The following is a 17,380-nucleotide window of genomic DNA, read 5'->3' as shown; positions in this document are numbered from 1 at the left end:
TTTGAGTTATGCCACCCTTTAAGTAAATGAGCAATATGGAAAAGGTGCCGTAATTTGGTGTAGAAAAAATTTAGCCAACTATTTCCATTAGGCACATTTTGATCGTATCAAAGTCTGAGGATATGAAAAGTGCATATTACCATGAAATTACAACACTTATAAAAATATTGAAATAACCCTCAAAGAATCTATAATTTTTATTATGCTGAATTTTTGGGTTTCATAATGGATGGTTAACTGAAATTCGCACATACTTTGGTAAATAGTCAGTTGGTTGGTACTGGTAGGCGTATGAATTATAATATTTCAATTAACGGTCATTTTTAACACTCATTCGCAGCATGAGATTTGGTAATAACTGAGTTGGTAATAACAAGGTAGGCATGTTTTTTACTATACTTACATAACTACTGCGATATGAAGACATTATAATCAGCTGTAGAGGGTTTCATTCAATACTATTCGTTCGCTCGTTCTTTGTTTTGCCGCTGTAAACACTTTTTGTTGTCTTACTGAAAATGGTTTCAATTTTTCTTTTTAGTTGGTTTTTCTTTTCAATTTTTTTTGGCATAACCCTGTGGCAGTGGTTGCCACCATTTAACTTTTTCACACACACACACACGCTCACACTTGCGGAAACACATTTATGTTGAATTTAATTTTTTTACAAAAATTTTTAGTTGTTGTTTGCTTTTAGTGTGTTTCTCTTTTCTTGATTTCTTTTGTGTAAAACATTCGTACTCAGGTAAAGTTGTACGGAACCGCATCAATTGAAAATCGGTTCTCCATGTTGCACTTGGTGTTGCACTTTTGAAATGTAAACATTTTGACTTTTTTGTTTTGTTTGTTTTTCTTAGTTTGGTTTATTAGCTGCTGTGGGAAAGGAAGGCGAAGGGGCAAGGCAATGCAATTCAAATTAAGTAATTCACAAATTCTTGAATACTTGTTGCTTTTGTTGTTTGTGTTGTTATTGTGTAAACTTGCTGCCGTTGTTGTTGTTAAATAATCATTTTATTTTGCAATATGGGTCAAAACATTTCATCATTATTTGCTGCCACTACGAAGGCTGGTTGTTTGTACAAGGCCTCCATCATCACACTGGCTGGGGGGAAATTGAATAAATTGTATTTTCAAATTGAAATTTTATTTAGATATTTTTCTCTTTTCTAAATTTATTTGCGCTGCCATTGTTGCAATGTTTGCATTTCGTTGTAATCAAAAAATTATTGCTCAAACATCAAATCCACTTTCGTTGAATAGCGTAACCACAGAGGCAGAGACAGACACACTATAAATTTCCCTCTTGATGTAATTTCAATTAATCAATTTCAATTCAATGTGGCATATTCTGTATGAACTTGTTGCAATAAAACCGTTTATTTATTATTTTATATTTTGTAATAGCAGAACTGCAGAAGCTAACGATGATCACTTGCAAATTGCTTCTCTGATATTGGTTTTTGCTTGCAGTCACATTCTTTGATCCAATTAGACTAGTGGATGAACATTTGAAACAAAGCGTTTGTACAAGTCATTGTATCTTGGCGATATTGAAAACGTTCAATGCTCTTTGTGTTTCGAATTCATGTGTATGGGCAAATTTGAATGCTATTGCTTTGATTGTATCATACTCTTTCTTGTCACACAATTTCTATTAAACTTTCTTTTTCAAATTGAAATTGAGAGAAAAGACAATCTGCTTTATGAAAACTTACACATAATTGCGAATATATGAGAGCAATGAGTTGAACTAGTTATCTTTTTGCAGCTTGGAGTATGTAAAATTAACGTTCCAAATTTTTGGAAAGATTTTGATTTTTATAAGTTGACAAGTTGTTAAAAATAAAAGTTAAAAACATACAGTGAGTCAATTAAGTATTTTGCCTCTTTTAAAAAAATTTAATAAATTCGTTAAAAACCGTCAAGTTAATCAAGTAATTTTTGGAAAATTAGAACTATTTTGACGTAACAGACAAATTTATATTCGCCGATCAACCAAAGTCTGTAGGCATTGTTATCAACTTTATACTCGTATTTACTTGCGTAACTAGAGTCTGTCATATTCTCTGGCGCACCGAGAATTATTCTACAGGTTGCCCTGAACCACTTTGTGGGTTTACAAACATCAGCGCACAGTGGTCCCACATGTATGGGAAGGTGCGACAAAAATATTTATAATCTGATTTTTTCGGTATATGCTAAAAATAAGTAAAATATACTCTGGCCAAGAAAATCATCGATATGGGTCCAGTTTTTCCTATAGACCCCATGTAGCGGTACCACCCGATTTCAGGTATTTTGAAGCTTTTATCTACATTTTCGGCCCTAATTGGCGGTACTTTGGTATTTGGGGGAACCCCAAAAACCTTCTGCGCCAAAAATTGTGGTATTAGGTCCAGGTTTCGGTATATCTCTCATATTACGGTACATCCCTATTTCAGTTATTTTGAGGTTTTTATCTACATTTTCGGTTCGAATTGGTTGTAATTTGCTATTTGGAGTTCTTAGTGGTCAAAAAGCATCTCCGACTGGTATCGTGGACAGGAAAAGGAAACAAATTATTTCATTTGAGGTCAGAGTATTTCATAGTAGGGGATATAATAAAGTTCGGTGCGACCGAACTTTACATTTTTACTTGTTTTTCATATTATATGTAGCATCATAAATATATCAAAAATATACAAATTAGAAAAAGTAATTAGAAAATCTTGTACTAAGACTTCCATTTTGGAAAAAATAATTTTATCCATTCAATTTTGAGTTACTTGCCTTGTAAGAAGTCACAACCTCACTGATGTTTTTAAAGTTTTTAAGAGATCATACGTAAATGCCAACTTCTTCTGTTTTGTTTTATTAAATACCGTTATAAATTACAAAAACAGTGCTGGAATATTACAATATAATATGTTTAGAGACAATTTGCTGAATTTTCGCAGAAATTTGCTGATATCATATAGACAATTTGTCTACATTTTTACAGAATAGCACAATCGTTACTGCAAACAATTTTGGGATTGTTAAAAAGTTACAGAATAGGCCTACAGGTTACTGTTAGAGAAACATGCATGGTAGAACAAGAAAAGGTAGCAGCAATACCCAGCTGACTGAACTGGGTTGTAGTGTTAGTGTCAAATTCCATTCGACATTTTATGTATTTACTTCTATGTTCGATGTATATTAGGGATATATATTTTTGAAGAACAAATTTATTCATCAGAAAAAAAAAACTATTTCCCATAAAGACGGCTTCATATCATTGACATGTAACCTCCTCCAGGTCCGAACGACATGCCGCACACTAAAACACCGCTTATAGAGGCGGTACAATATTTGTTAATATGTGTGGTATTTTGTTAAACTTGAAAAAAATAAAGCCCTAATAAACATGTGCTTTTTTGTTTTCAAAAGCAAATGATTGAAACATCTTCTCTTTTTTCAATGAATTACCAGCGACCCGAAACATTTTTGCAAGTATTCTACTTTCTGCGAGAAATTATGCATTTAGTGGAATGATATGGAAACATTCAAATTGAAAATCTAACGAGTTTTCATTCATGTTTTCTAAAATATTCAATCAAATGTGAAAAGTTATTAGTTTTTTAAATTCCAATAATTTATAGACATTTCCTTGTTTTGTTTACATTTACGTTGACACTAAGGTTTACAAACAAAAACAAATTCCTTTGTGGTTGTTGTTCGAGTTGTATTTGTTGTAGTATTAACTTTTCCTTGTATTTGTTCTACCATGAGAAACATGCAGTTAACTAGGCTTTTACACCAGACAATTTGTCTTCAAATACAACTCTGATTTACTAACGCATACATACATTTGTCGGCTGTCTCCCAGCCGTCCATCTTTCTTTCACAGACAGTCGGGTTAACAAATTTTTGACATTTTTTTGTAAAAATAAGTTAGACAATAATTAAAATGTGTTGATAACAAAAGAACATGAACAAAAACAAAATATATGAACGGAAAACAAACAGAAATAGACGATTTTCATTTATAATTTTACAATTGTTTTTGCAGTTGTCTGGACACACAGGCAAGTTTTGGGGTTTAGAAATCAATACATGTACTCAACAGTCATGTCATGTGTAAATGCAGGGTAAACAATTATATGTTACCAACAGAATTTTTGTGATTTTTGTTGTAACAACATTTATTCGCTGCCACTATTATGACGGTGCACTGTGTGTCCAAAATAGGTTTATTTGTGTCAAAAATCTGTATTTTCTAAAGGGGAAGGGAGGAGAGGGTTATCGAATGGAGATCTCTTATTTTGCTGAGTTAAAAAAATTAGGACCTGTTTATGTATGTCGATAAGAAAACGAATGCGGAAGAAAAACTACCAAATTTGAGTGTGTATTTCAAATTTGTTTTTTGTTTTGAAGCAAAAGCAAATGAAATAATATTTCAAAAACTAAAGTTTGGGTGCCTTTCGTGCGCACACATTTTCGTTTCGAAATACATAAACTGGGGGTTAATATATTTTTTAATTTATAGTCGCAGTTAGTCGCAATTAACCCAGCGCTTACACATGCCAGTGACAGCTCGAAAAATTCAATACATACACAATATTTTACTACAACAATTACAGCCTGTTCATGTATGTCGACCGAAAGGTTTCTTGCGCTTCGGAAGTGAAAAAATAATTGTCTGTTCATGTAAACACCTTCGAAACGAAAATCTATGCGACCGACAAGCCCTACGAAATAACAGTAAACGTACACATTTCCATTAAATTTGGGTTTATGTATTTCGACAGGACTGTCTCTTATAGAAAGAGAATGTCAAAATCACACACTTGCTTTGTAGCTGCCGAGTAGAACGTAAACTCGCGAATAACACCGAAAATCTTAAAATAAATTTATGCAACACATTCTTGAAACAAAATAAAAATTTTACAGATACGATTCAATGGCGCTTTCGTTCATTATTTTGAAGAAATCAATTAAATAAAATAATTCAAAATACCGACACATTTTATTTTTCAAACAAAACAAATCACATATATTCCAATATTTGTATGTATATGTGGATTTTGTTTTCATTTCTCATTTGGCTCTCATTTATGGAACTTAGTTGTACAAATGTACATTCAAATTAGTAGTATTTCGCATAGGATACGTAACGGCAGTCGCACGATAGTTTGCGAAATACATGAACGCATTTTTAGACGGAAGCGAGTGACTGCTTTCCTTTCGTACAGGTTTCCGTGCGACATACATGAACAGGCGGTTAGATTTTTCATGCCAGTAAAATTTTGAACGGGCTGCCAGTGATATGTCGAAAATGAAAAAGGAATTGCCTGGACTATTTTTTTAATCAATGTACATTTTTGTTTCTTTTAAGGATGCAAAGTTTTAATGCACACTTTGAAACAGGTTATGAAATACAAATAATTCATCTCGGTAGCTGCAATATATTAGTGGTAAATAAAGACATAATTTTGATGTTTTTCATGAAAATATAAATTGACAAATAATTTCCGCTTTGGGATTATACAATATCGAAAAGACGGCAATACCAGATTCATTATGTTCATGATTGAAAACAATCTTTTTAAAACGAAATAAAATAAAGATAATAAAATATGTTGTGAATTGTGTTTTAAATCTGAAATATAACGCAACGTTGTGTGTTATATGCGGCTTAAAATAATTTTGAAATTTAACTTTTAATTGTTAGGCTAGAAAGATATCCTGCAACCCTCGTAATGTTATGTGGTTCAGTGGCGATTTCCTACCACTCATCTAGAAGAATATATTTGTTAACTATTGCTTGTCATTTTAGCAATTTGGTTCCGTCGCACTCTGTCTTTGGCAACCAAGGACGGGCAGCACTATCGGCATTAGTCTCTGGTCAATGTTGTCGCTGCTCATAGCTATGATTTATTTCAGGAATTCCTTTGTATATCGAACCCCCTATCATGTAGATTGTACTTTGACTCATTCCTAAATGATGAGATTGCCAATGCACAGTGTGTCCAAATGGGTATTTTATGTCAAAGATCTTCATTTTCTATGGAGCTATATAGAAGTTGAGATATTCGCTTTGGAAAAACTTTGACTTTTTCGCCAAATAAGTTTTCTTACGAAACCTAAATATTATCCGACCATCACCAAAATAAATATGCTTTTTCCCCTCCGGGACCCCCATCAACACCTGATCCGATCAAAATTGCGACCTGTAGCGTGATTGATTACAAGGTTTAGATGGACAGACGTACGGACACACAAAGCCAGATCGACTCAGCTCGTTGAGACATTCATTTTGGTATATATAAGTATGGGCCTACGACCATTATTTCGACCATTATTTCGATCCATTACAAACATTTCGGCCAAAACCTACACTTCACATAGTGGTGTAGGGTATAAAAATTGATTTTATGTACATATATCCCTAAAAGGAATTATGGGCCTATCACGTTTTCTTTTGCATATCACACTGTCATCCCAGATACTTTTGAAGTCACCCTACAGTGCTTTTCTTACACTCCACCAATAGGTGAGCTCATAGCTAAGCTTATTCCAAGATCCCTTGTACTTTGATGTTGACCAAGGCAAACATCAGGTAGTTGATCATTAATTTTACTTAGCATGCTTCAACTCTTCCATTCGTTTTCCTCTTCCGAGAAATTTGCCGTTGGTCTTTGCTGAATTTGTCCGATCTAAAACTGCATTGAAATGCGCAGTAATTTTATTGGCCCTTGTTATATGTGGATTATGCCTCGAAAGATGGTATAATCTATGGTCTATGTCAGGTGGTTTTACAGCGGAATGTCCAAAACGCTCGATTGAGGGCGGATTATGTACGATTTATAATAAGTTGCGTTCTCACCACATACTCTACTCATTTCAGAGTCTTGCGACACTTCTGATCATACCATGGGTTTTTAGGTGGTGGCTTTTGGTACCTAAGTTGATATTTTGACACAGTTTAAAATAAGTCGTCTAATCGTTATCATTGTGATTGCAGATTATTAGGTAAGAACTGGTTCCTCTTAGCAAATTAATCACATTGATTTCTCTTGCTTTTGCAGCATTTCTAGGCCCAGAAAATGATGGATCGCAGTTATACATCAACATTAAAACAGGTGAGAAGCTGGGCAACTACAAAGAAAAAGAAGTCTAACTTACTAAATCGATGTCAGCCGCCTACCACGGTATAACCAACATGAGGTCTAGCCAAGAAGTCCTGTATACATACCATATATTTTGCAGCCCCGAGGTCTATCGAAAGCTTTCTCATAAAGAGAGAACTTGCCGACCGTAGATATGGCCTATTTTAATATTAACATATCTTAGAACAATCCAGGCAGTTGTCATATGTTTCCTGCAGGCGCTCGGACACATTTTAGGGTCTGTTTATCTTTCTCTTTGATAGAGGTATTGGCGCAGATGTGAGGTCTTTAATACGGATTATACAGCTCTTTTATCAACTAGAGCGGATCCAGAGACATTTATATTTTATTTTCAGATTTGCAATCAGTCCAACCACAAGCTCATGCACTTATTTTAAAGCAATCATTTCAGATCGCATTTTAAATGCATCTGCCTGTGAGCAAACTGGCTCTGTAGTAATCAACATCCGTACATTCCAGGTGCAGATGCGCATATTTCGAGACTTGAATGTTTGAGGTGCCGTGGCTTTCTAGCTTAAATAAACGGATTTAAAAGAATTAAGAGCAAATATGATCTTATTCTTTTACTGGACATTACATAAGCTCTGCATTACCTTAACACATGCATTTTCAATATTTGTTAATCTTTATATATAAAACTCAATTGTCGTTTGTTGGTAATTGAATCAGTTGAAAACGGCTAGAGCGATTTGGATAATTTTTTGTGGAAATGTTAGTCATAGTCCAGTCTAGGTTTTTATGCAAAGAAAAATTGGCCACGCCCACTTTTATAAATATGTTATATCTACGGAACTACTCAATAGATTTTCCTGAAATTTGCAGGGAACGTAGAGTGATGGCCCCCGGTTGAAATAGGCTACATATTTGGTTGAATTTCGGATCGGGCGGGGTACCTCCCCTATGCCCTATTTTTGTAAAAATGCAATATTTGCAACAATTACAAATGTATCGCCTTGAAAATTAATTTCCGAGTCAATGGCGATTGTGTCTCCGACCTTACGTGCTTATTTGGGGCATTAAGACTGGACAACTCCCACTTTTTTAAATATGTTATATCTACGAAACTACTAAATCGATTTTCCTGAAACTTTCAGCGAATGTACAGGGTTTGTGCCCGATAAAAATAGGCTACATATGCCCTATTTTTGTAAAAATGCAATATTTGCAACAAGGGCGGGGAATTTCCCCTATACCCTACTTTTTAAAAAATTTTATATTTACAATATGTAATTACGAATGTATCTATTTGGATGTTAATTTGCGAGACAGTTGTGGTTGTGTCTCTGACCTTACCTACTTTTTTAGGAACCAAAGACTTGACCATACCCACTTTTTAAAATATGTTACATCTACAAAACTACTGAACCGATATTCGTGAAAATGTCAGGGAATGTACAGGCATATTTTCTTGAATTTTGAAGAGGGCATATTTAAAAAAACGCCTTACCTTTATGAATAAAAATCAAATGATGTCATAACCCAACTTAGGTTTTTTGGAAAGAAAAGTTTACCAGCCCCCGAAAACAGGTTACATATTTTATTGAATTCCAGAGGGGGCGGGGTACCTCCCCTATGCGATATTTTTTAAAAAAACGTTATATTTGCAAAAATTATGTATGTATCGGAATAAAAATTTACGGATTAATCTACAATCTAGGTACTTCTTTGGGGCCTATAGGCCCGACCAAGCCTGTTTTTTTAGTATGTCATAACTCCAATACTACTGAAGGGATTTCCATAAAATTTGCAGCAAAAGCTCAATGTTTGCCGTTGTTATGTGGGGTACCTTCCCCATGCCTTTCTGTTAAACGCTATATGTAAAAGCCAGACTTATGATTATATCGGTTTCAGCATACATTTTGGTAGGCAATGAAGTTGTGTGCACCCTAGGACCGGACCAGGCCCACTTTTTTAATATGTTATATCTTGAAAACTGATGACCACGCCCACTCTTTTCAAAACATTATTTTTCCAAAACTACTGAACCTAATTTTCAGAAAATGTTCAGGAATGTCCCCTGGTCCAAAATGCTATATATTTGTAGACAAATTTCGGGCCTATTATTTTATAATCGGTGTATTTGTTAAACTTATGAGTGCATCAGGTTGCAAATTAGTTTTCGAGACAACGGTGGTTGTCCCCCGATCAAGAAAAACTATATATTTACAAATGTACTTAAATGGTGAGGTTCAACGGTCCATCAGCCATGAAAAGCTAAAACATATAGGTCTAAATAAGCGGGAGAATTCGATATAATCATTTTTTTAACTTTATTATTAGATCGCTTTAGGATAAAGACAGTGACATGGACGATAATAAATCCTAAAAGGCACAAATTGCCGAAAAATCTGACAAAGTCCGTAAGAGAAAAGAAAGGTTAGAGACAAAATCTGTTGATAAATTTAAAATCCTTCTCGGTTTGAAAATGGACCGAAGAAGTGAGGTAGAAAATACCTACTTTTGAATTAAAACTCATTACGACGGGCCAGCAACGCGGACCGGGGTCTGCTAGTTCTATATACATATGTAAATATTTGTATGGAATATGTGTGTATGTCACTACGTAACAAGTTTTAAAACATTACGAGACGTAGTCTACGTCCATCTGAAAAAAGGCTTTAAAGCATAATTTGGTCTTTATTCTTTTACCGCCTGTTCATGTATGTCGCACGGAAACCCGTACGAAAGGAAAGCAGTCACTCGCTTCCGTCTAAAAATGCGTTCATGTATTTCGCAAACTATCGTGCAACTGTCGTTACGTATCCTATGCGAAATACTACTAATTTGAATGTACATTTGTACAACTATGTTCCATAAATGAGAGCCAAATAAGAAATGAAAACAAAATCCACATATACATACAAATATTGGAATATGTGTGATTTGTTTTGTTTGACAAATTAAATGTGTCGGTATTTTGAATTATTTTGTTTAATTGATTTCATCAAAATAATGAATGAAAGCGCCATTGAATCGTATCTGTAAAATGTTTATTTTGTTTAAGATTGTGTTGCATCAATTTGTTTTAAGATTTTCGGTGTTATTCGCGAGTTTACGTTCTACTCGGCAGCTACAAAGCAAGTGAGTGATTTTGACATTCTCTTTCTATAAAGCGCCCCATACACTATCAAATTTTGATGTCAACATTTGTAGTAGTATGTGTACATTTTTCAAAATATGAGAATGTGTGTGTGTATTTTATGGATTGAGGAAAATCAAAACAGTTTTGATTTTCAAAATGAAACCCAATCAATCCAATGAATATGGTTTATTTTCAAAATTGTCAAAAAGAAATTTTGAAAAAAGAAAACATTCTGTTTGGTATGAAATAAAAAAAATTAAGTTCATTCGTTTTGTAGAGGAAAATTTGAAGATTTTGGTTGCAGATTGAAGGCTGATTGAATGCTTTGCTACACACTTATCAAGCACACACGTACAGAAGGGGTTCATCGGATGGACAAGCCAATTTGATAGTGTATGCCATGCTTAAGAGACAGTCCTGTCGAAATATATAAACCCAAATTTAATGGAAAAGTGTACGTTTACGTGTTATTTCGTAGGGCTTGTCGGTCGCATAGATTTTCGTTTCGAAGGTGTTTACATGAACAGAAAATGATTTTTTTCCACTTCCGAAGCGCAAGAAACCTTTCGGTCGACATACATGACCAGGCTGTTAATTTCGAAATTTCAATTCTTTGGGGCGTTTTTAGCTTAAAATGGGTGCTGACTATCGTTTTGAAGGACAGTTCTGCTAAAATTTTACTTAATGGAATTGGGGCCGTTCATATTTTCCAGTCACAAATCGCAAAGCTGAAATCAAAACTGATGCTGTATATCCAGCTTTACTTTTTGCCATCATCCGTTTATATCGATGAGAATCATGAGCATCGGATTAAATGGAAGCGGTGCTCCCATTGGTAATACTTTCCGAAGAATTTTTGCAATTGTCCAAATAAAAAATAGGGAACTGTCTCTAATTTTACATTTGATTATAAAAATTAAGAGGAACATTAAGCATTCAAATCACCCGCCTGCTTAGAACAACTTTTTTATGTATGAATTGCTAACAAATTCATCGAAATAATATTGTATTTTTACGATTTTTTCTGGAATTTCATTCCGAAAAAAAAACACTTCTTCTGTGAAAAATAAAAATATTTAAATACACCAAGTGGTTTTGTTGTTGTTGTTGTTTTTGTATTAGCTTTTGATTAAGAAATGCACTATCAAAGCAAGCCGGCAAAAATAGCTAAAAATACCTTTAACACAACGCAACGCAAGGGATAACAATAAAAAACACAACAACAACATCACAACGAAGAAAATAGTTTTTACAAAATGCACACGCACACACAGTAAAAAAGACACACACTTTTTTGGACGTAGAATTGAATTGAAAATCCGCAGAATACGAACAACTTGCACTAAATTACACACACGCACATGAAATAAACAGCCTTTCTTGTCTGACTTGTGAAGTCATTTTCCCGTTATTGCTTTAATTTTCTTTCTTCATTTCGGTTTTATTTTTATTTTTTTGCTTTGATTATGTCAACCGAGCTATTTATTTATGGACAAAATGGTGGAGACGATTCCATTTGCCGTAATTGTGGTGTGGTGGCTACTTCTTTGGTTTGGTGTTTCCTTTTCTTATTTTTTTTGTTTCGAAAATTCTTTATTTTCAATTTTTCTTTCTTTTTTTTGTTCTCTTAAATGTGTAAGAAACACTTTTTCTGCTGATGCTTGGGCACATTCAATTTTCACGAAAATGATTTTCCCGCTGCGATCTGATCTTTATGTTACACGACGCGTAGTCAAAAGAAAACTAACGGTTAGTATCCGCTTCGTGGAGATGTGCGGTGCCTTGACAGGCTTTTCAGTGCAGCATGTGTCGGTCGGAAAATGTTGGCACTCGCTCCATTCTCTGCACATAATTTTCTGGGATGTTTTCTTAACAAGGGTAGATAGGGGGGAAGAGAACGTTTCACGTTTACTCACTTCAATGTAAAATTGCCGGCTGGCAGACCGATTGCCTTGCCCGCGTTCCCAATTTTTGTTGTGGCGGGACGATTGGACAGCCGTTCTTCGCATAGTCTGGGTGAGTGAGCGCCTCACTCTCTCGCTCTGAGCAGCAAGGAATTCATCAGTTCGATATTTGTAAATGTGATGATACTTTGTTCTGATTTGCGCTAGATTTGGTCGTTTGGCTTGTTGAAAGTTTTTCATGTTTTGTGTGTGTTTTCAGTTCTTTTGTTGGTTTCTTCCATTCTGTGTAGTTGGGCATTGTAAAATTTTGAAAACGAAAATAGATTTGAATATCTTGATTATTTGATTTTGATTCTGCTTTTTTGAGTTCATTCAATTCTGCAACATTTTATCAATTTGCTCGAGTTCACACGTTAATGAAGATTAAAACCAAACGAAACGTAATTTGCATGTCAAGACTGTGTCAATCACGATTGCAAATTGAAATAAATTGCAATTTCTTTCTTCGAAGTATTGCCCATTTGTCAGAATATTTTCTATGTAACTAAATAAATAATATAAACAATGAAGAGCAACTTAGATTGCGGAAAACAGCTATTAATTGTGTATGCAGGAACGGGAGTAAAGATGTAAAACAGAGCTGTATTGTGCCTTCAATACCACTTCAACTTGAGCTCCTGTAATTTCCATAAGAAAACTGGAAAACGTAAGAAATATTAACTTGGTTACTGATAATTACGAGGGTGCCACCGTGGTGCAATGGTATGCACACCCGCCTTGCACGCTTAAGGTCGTGAGTTCGATTCCCCGGCCAGTCAACATCAAACACTTTTCAACGGTGGCAAAATACCCCTCAGTAATGTTGGCGACATTTCCTGAGTATTTCAGCCTTGTAAAACTTCTCTACAAGTGGTATCTTAGACACGCCGTTCGGACTCGGCGATAAACAGTAGGTCCCATATCATTGAGCTAATATGAATCGGGGTGCACTCATTGATATGAGAGAAGTCTCCCTTGTCCCTTCTGGGATGTTTGTGGAACAATTATTATTATTATACTGATAATTACGAACGGGTTAATTACATGGGCGAACAACGTAATTCAAGTGCTTCGAGGAGCATGCCATTACTTAATATTCGTTTTTTAGCTAGTATCAGCAACGATTGAATTCATTCATTCTTCATAGTGCTAAAGGACGGTCCATTATCGACATACAAAGATTTTATTTGATCGCACTCTTGCCGTGATTATCCACGACGAAACTTGTGAAAAATTACACTATGCAACAAAATGGAGGTGAAAGTCTGGGGAAGAGATAATTTCTTTTTGGGGATGGATGTCCTTGGTGAGTATATTAAGAACCCCGAAGGACATATCTGCCGTGAGTCGAACTTCCGCGTTATGGCGTGATGAAGTTTTTGTTAGAGACCCTGTAAGGCATCTGAAACTAGCGTTGTATCTTTGTTAACTGTTGCTTAAGCTTATTTATGAGATGACATATCTTCAGTCAAATCGAATGAGGATTATTTTCGTAGAGCACTTCGAACTTCTAACACGCTTCCTTCAATGTCCTTTTCGTCCTTTATTTTAACAGCCATTATAAAAGCACCACAAGATGACATTTTTTAGCTTCGAAATGTTACGTTACGTTATTTGAAATTACACATGAAATCATTCGAATTACAAATGGAATAATTCGAATTACAAATGGAATAATTCGAATTTCCAATGGAATAATTCGCATTACAAATGGAATAATTCGAATTTCAAATGGAATAATTCGAATTACAAATGGAATAATGCGAATTACAAATGGAATAATTCGAATTACAAATGGAATATTTCGAATTACAAATGGAATAATTCGAACTACAAATGGAATAATATGAACTACAACTGGAATTCTCGAATTAAAAATGAAAATATACGAATTACAAATAGAAATCTCGAATTACAATTAAAATAATTCAAATAACATCTGAAAAAGGTGTACACAACACATGTTGAATGCTAAAATTTCCATATGTCAGAAAATCCACTTTTTTCATTTGTTGCTCAAATTTTTTTATTCTAATTTTTATTATTTTAGAATTGATATTAGTGAATAAATTACACTGCGAACCGAAATTTGGGGCAGAGATAATTCCTTTTGGGAATGAAAGCCCTTGGTGAGCATATTAAGAATCCCGAAGGACAGATCCGCCGTGATGTAGTTTCTGCTGAAGACCTTGTAAGGCATCTGAAATTATCGTTATATCGCTGTTAACTGTTGTTTTAGCGTATTTATGAGATGAGCATTTCAACCTTCTTACTCGCTACTTTCAATGTCCTTTTCGTCCCTTATTTTAAGAACCGCTATAAAGTACTACTAGATGACGTTTTTCAGCTTCGAAATGTTCTGCAAAAATGTCGCTCAGAAAATTCTAGGTACGGCTTTAATTGACAACTAATTGATTTTGTCTCGTTTTCATGGTCATTTTGTGCATTTACCATCTTTTTGTTCAGAAAAAGGCTATATTTTGTTTTTTTATATATTCGTTATTTATTGGTTTTTATACCCTATACCACAATGTGGAAAAGGGTATAATAAGTTTGTTTTCCCAAAAATTCATGTAACGCCGCGAAATATTCGTCGTAGACCCCTCATGTGGTATACCAAACTTCATATCTCGACGAGATAAAGCGATTTAGCGATGTGTGTCCGTCCGTCCGTCCGTCCGTCTGTCCGTCCATTAAAAATTGTAATCAAGCTAGAGGCCGCAATTATGGACCGATTGTCACGAAATTTAGTATGGAGGTCGGGTTTGGACCAGAATAGAACTGATTAGTTTTTGGCGATGATCGTGAAATGTTAAAGGGATGAAATGGACCAAAAACAAAATTTTTGCTCGATTTTGTAGCCGCTCTGTAGGTCGCAATAATAGTCCGATCGGCGCGAAATTTTAAACGTAGTTTTGGTTTGAGATGAAGAAGTAGCGTGCAAGTCAACGGTATGATCGGATAATATTTAGCGGGTTAAATTGATCAAAACTTTTGTGTGAAAATTGGTAAAATTTCTAATGCACATCTTATAACAGCTAGCCCGGAAAGCTAGTGCACAGGGATAGTGGTATAGGGTATCACATGGTCGGCCCCGTCCGACTATAGTCTGTTCTTACTTGTTTTAATCTACAGAATATACAAAAACACAAAGCATATTTTTTCTAAGACAAAACAGGGTAAATGTCAAAAATGACCATGAAAACGCTACAAAATCGATTAGTTGTCAATGAGAATCGTACCTTAAAATTTTCTGAGCGACATTTTTGCAAAACATTTCGAAGCTGAAAAACATCATCTTGTGATGCTTTTATAGCGGTTCTTAAAATAAGGGACGAAAAGGACATTGAAAGTAGCGAGTTAGAAGGTCGAAATGCTCTGCGAAAATAATCCTCATTCGAATTGACTGTAGACCAGTCATCTCATAAATAAGCTAAAACAACAGTTAACAAAGATATAACGCTAATTTCAGATGCCTTACAGGGTCTTCAGCAGAAATTTCATCGGAAGTTTGACTCACGGCGGATCTGTCCTTCGGGATACTTAATATATTCACCAAGGGATTTCAACCCCAAAAGAAATTATCTCTGCCCCAGATTTTCACCTCCATTTTGAGTCACAGTGTTATTAGTTTAATTATTTTCGTTTGAGACTTTGATTTCACCGTCCAACAATTTTCAAAAAATTTTGTTACACTTGAACCGGACTATATACGTTTGAAAGTATAGACAAAATAAAGTATAATGGTATTTTTAATTTTTCCTTTTCTCATCGTTTTGACCTTTTAGAGGTCAAACAAATTTCAAAGGTCAACATTTTTCAAAAAAAATATTTTAAATACTTGTAATCGTCGTACGATGCTGGTATTGGTTTCTTATTAAAGAGGAGAGTATAGGCTTTATATAATAATTGTAAATTATTGCATTCCAGGATAAAAAGGACATCAAAAATATCCTTGAAAAATTAAGTCAAAAGTGAGCATTTTGGCAGGTGCATATCTCCTAAACAGCGAAGAAATTTAATTTGCTCATGGGGACAAAGTTGTAGCTCTTGTCATAAAGAACATCAATTCTGGAAATCCACCAAACCTATTGATTTTAGTGATGGTCGGATAATATTTATGGGTCGGAATGGGCAAAAAACTTAGCAATGCAAGTAGAAAGTGTCACGTTTTCAGCGATGTAACGTAGGTTGTCGTGGTGCAATGGTATGCACACCCGCCTTGCACTCTGAAGGTCGTGGGTTCGATTCCCCGGCCAGTCAACATCAAAATTTTCAACGGTGGCAAAATACCCCTCAGTAATGTTGGCGACATTTCCTGAGTATTTCAGCCATGTAAAACTTCTCTACAAAGTGGTGTCTTAAGACACGCCGTTCGGATTCGGCGATAAACAGTAGGTCCCATATCATTGAGCTAATATGAATCGGGGTGCACTCATTGATATGAGAGAAGTCTCCCTTGTCCCGTATGGGATGTTTGTGGAACAATTATTATTATATTATTATTATAACGTAGGTTGTCGTAGGTGGTCAAACAACGAAGATATCGCAATAGCAATTTTAATAATAATGACGAATATCACAGCTCTGGTTGGGGACCTTCCAAAAACAAAGCCTGACTATGAAAGTAGAAAATTCTCATCTTTACAATGGTGCAAAATAGGTTGGCGTATGTGGCCAAATAACGGAGATATCGCAATATTCGGTAATACATACCATTTTTCCATTTTTTGTTATCACGCTACAGGTCGCAATTTTTATCGGATCGTCACGAACTTTTGTGGGTTAATGGGGGTCCTACAGAGGTAGAAGCCTATTGATTTTGGTGATGGTCGGATATTAGTCAGGGGTCAGAATGTGAAAAAAACTTATTTGGAGAAAAGGCCAACGTTTTATTTCAAAGCGAATATCTCCCTCCTGTAAGAGGTATATCGAAAACAAAACCTGGCAAGGAAAGTAGAAAATATTACCTTTACAACGATGTGAAATAGGTTGTCATAAGTGGTCAAACAACAGAGATATCGCAATAGTCGGTAATGCATCCCTTTTTTGTGCAGTCACACTACAGATCGGAATTTTGATCGGATCCTCACGAAATTTTGGGGGTTGATGGGAATCACACAGAAAAAGAAGTATTGATGGTTGGCGTACATCCCACTTTTCCATTTTTTATTTTAGTTGTACTGACGATGTACTTAAATGCG

At 35.0% G+C, this 17,380-nt stretch overlaps 1 protein-coding gene across 23 annotated transcripts in view; it reads right to left on the bottom strand.

Moving 5' to 3' along the window:
* The window catches only part of Fhos (Formin homology 2 domain containing), a 319,001-nt gene extending 306,976 nt beyond the window's left edge, over nucleotides 1-12,025 (bottom strand). For 15 of the 23 annotated variants that reach the window (XR_012412379.1, XR_012412381.1, XR_012412383.1 and 12 more), the window contains exon 1: nucleotides 404-1,663. Coding sequence is in view for 17 of the 23 variants with exons in the window: in XM_073981771.1 (XP_073837872.1) it covers nucleotides 404-427 (24 nt within the window). In the remaining 6 variants the exon portion in view is untranslated. Of the gene's footprint in view, nucleotides 1-403; nucleotides 1,664-11,501 lie in introns of those variants that run through there. The other 8 variants (XM_073981765.1, XM_073981770.1, XM_073981760.1 and 5 more) reach the window with 7 other exon arrangements.
* Between the last annotated feature and the right edge of the window lie 5,355 nt (nucleotides 12,026-17,380).

The sequence above is a fragment of the Musca autumnalis genome, unplaced genomic scaffold (assembly GCF_047663935.1).
Source record: "Musca autumnalis isolate F117 unplaced genomic scaffold, ASM4766393v1 scaffold_4, whole genome shotgun sequence".
NCBI lineage: Eukaryota > Metazoa > Arthropoda > Insecta > Diptera > Muscidae > Musca > Musca autumnalis.
Note: the sequence above shows the minus strand (reverse complement) of the source record. Positions and strands in the feature narration are given on the sequence as shown.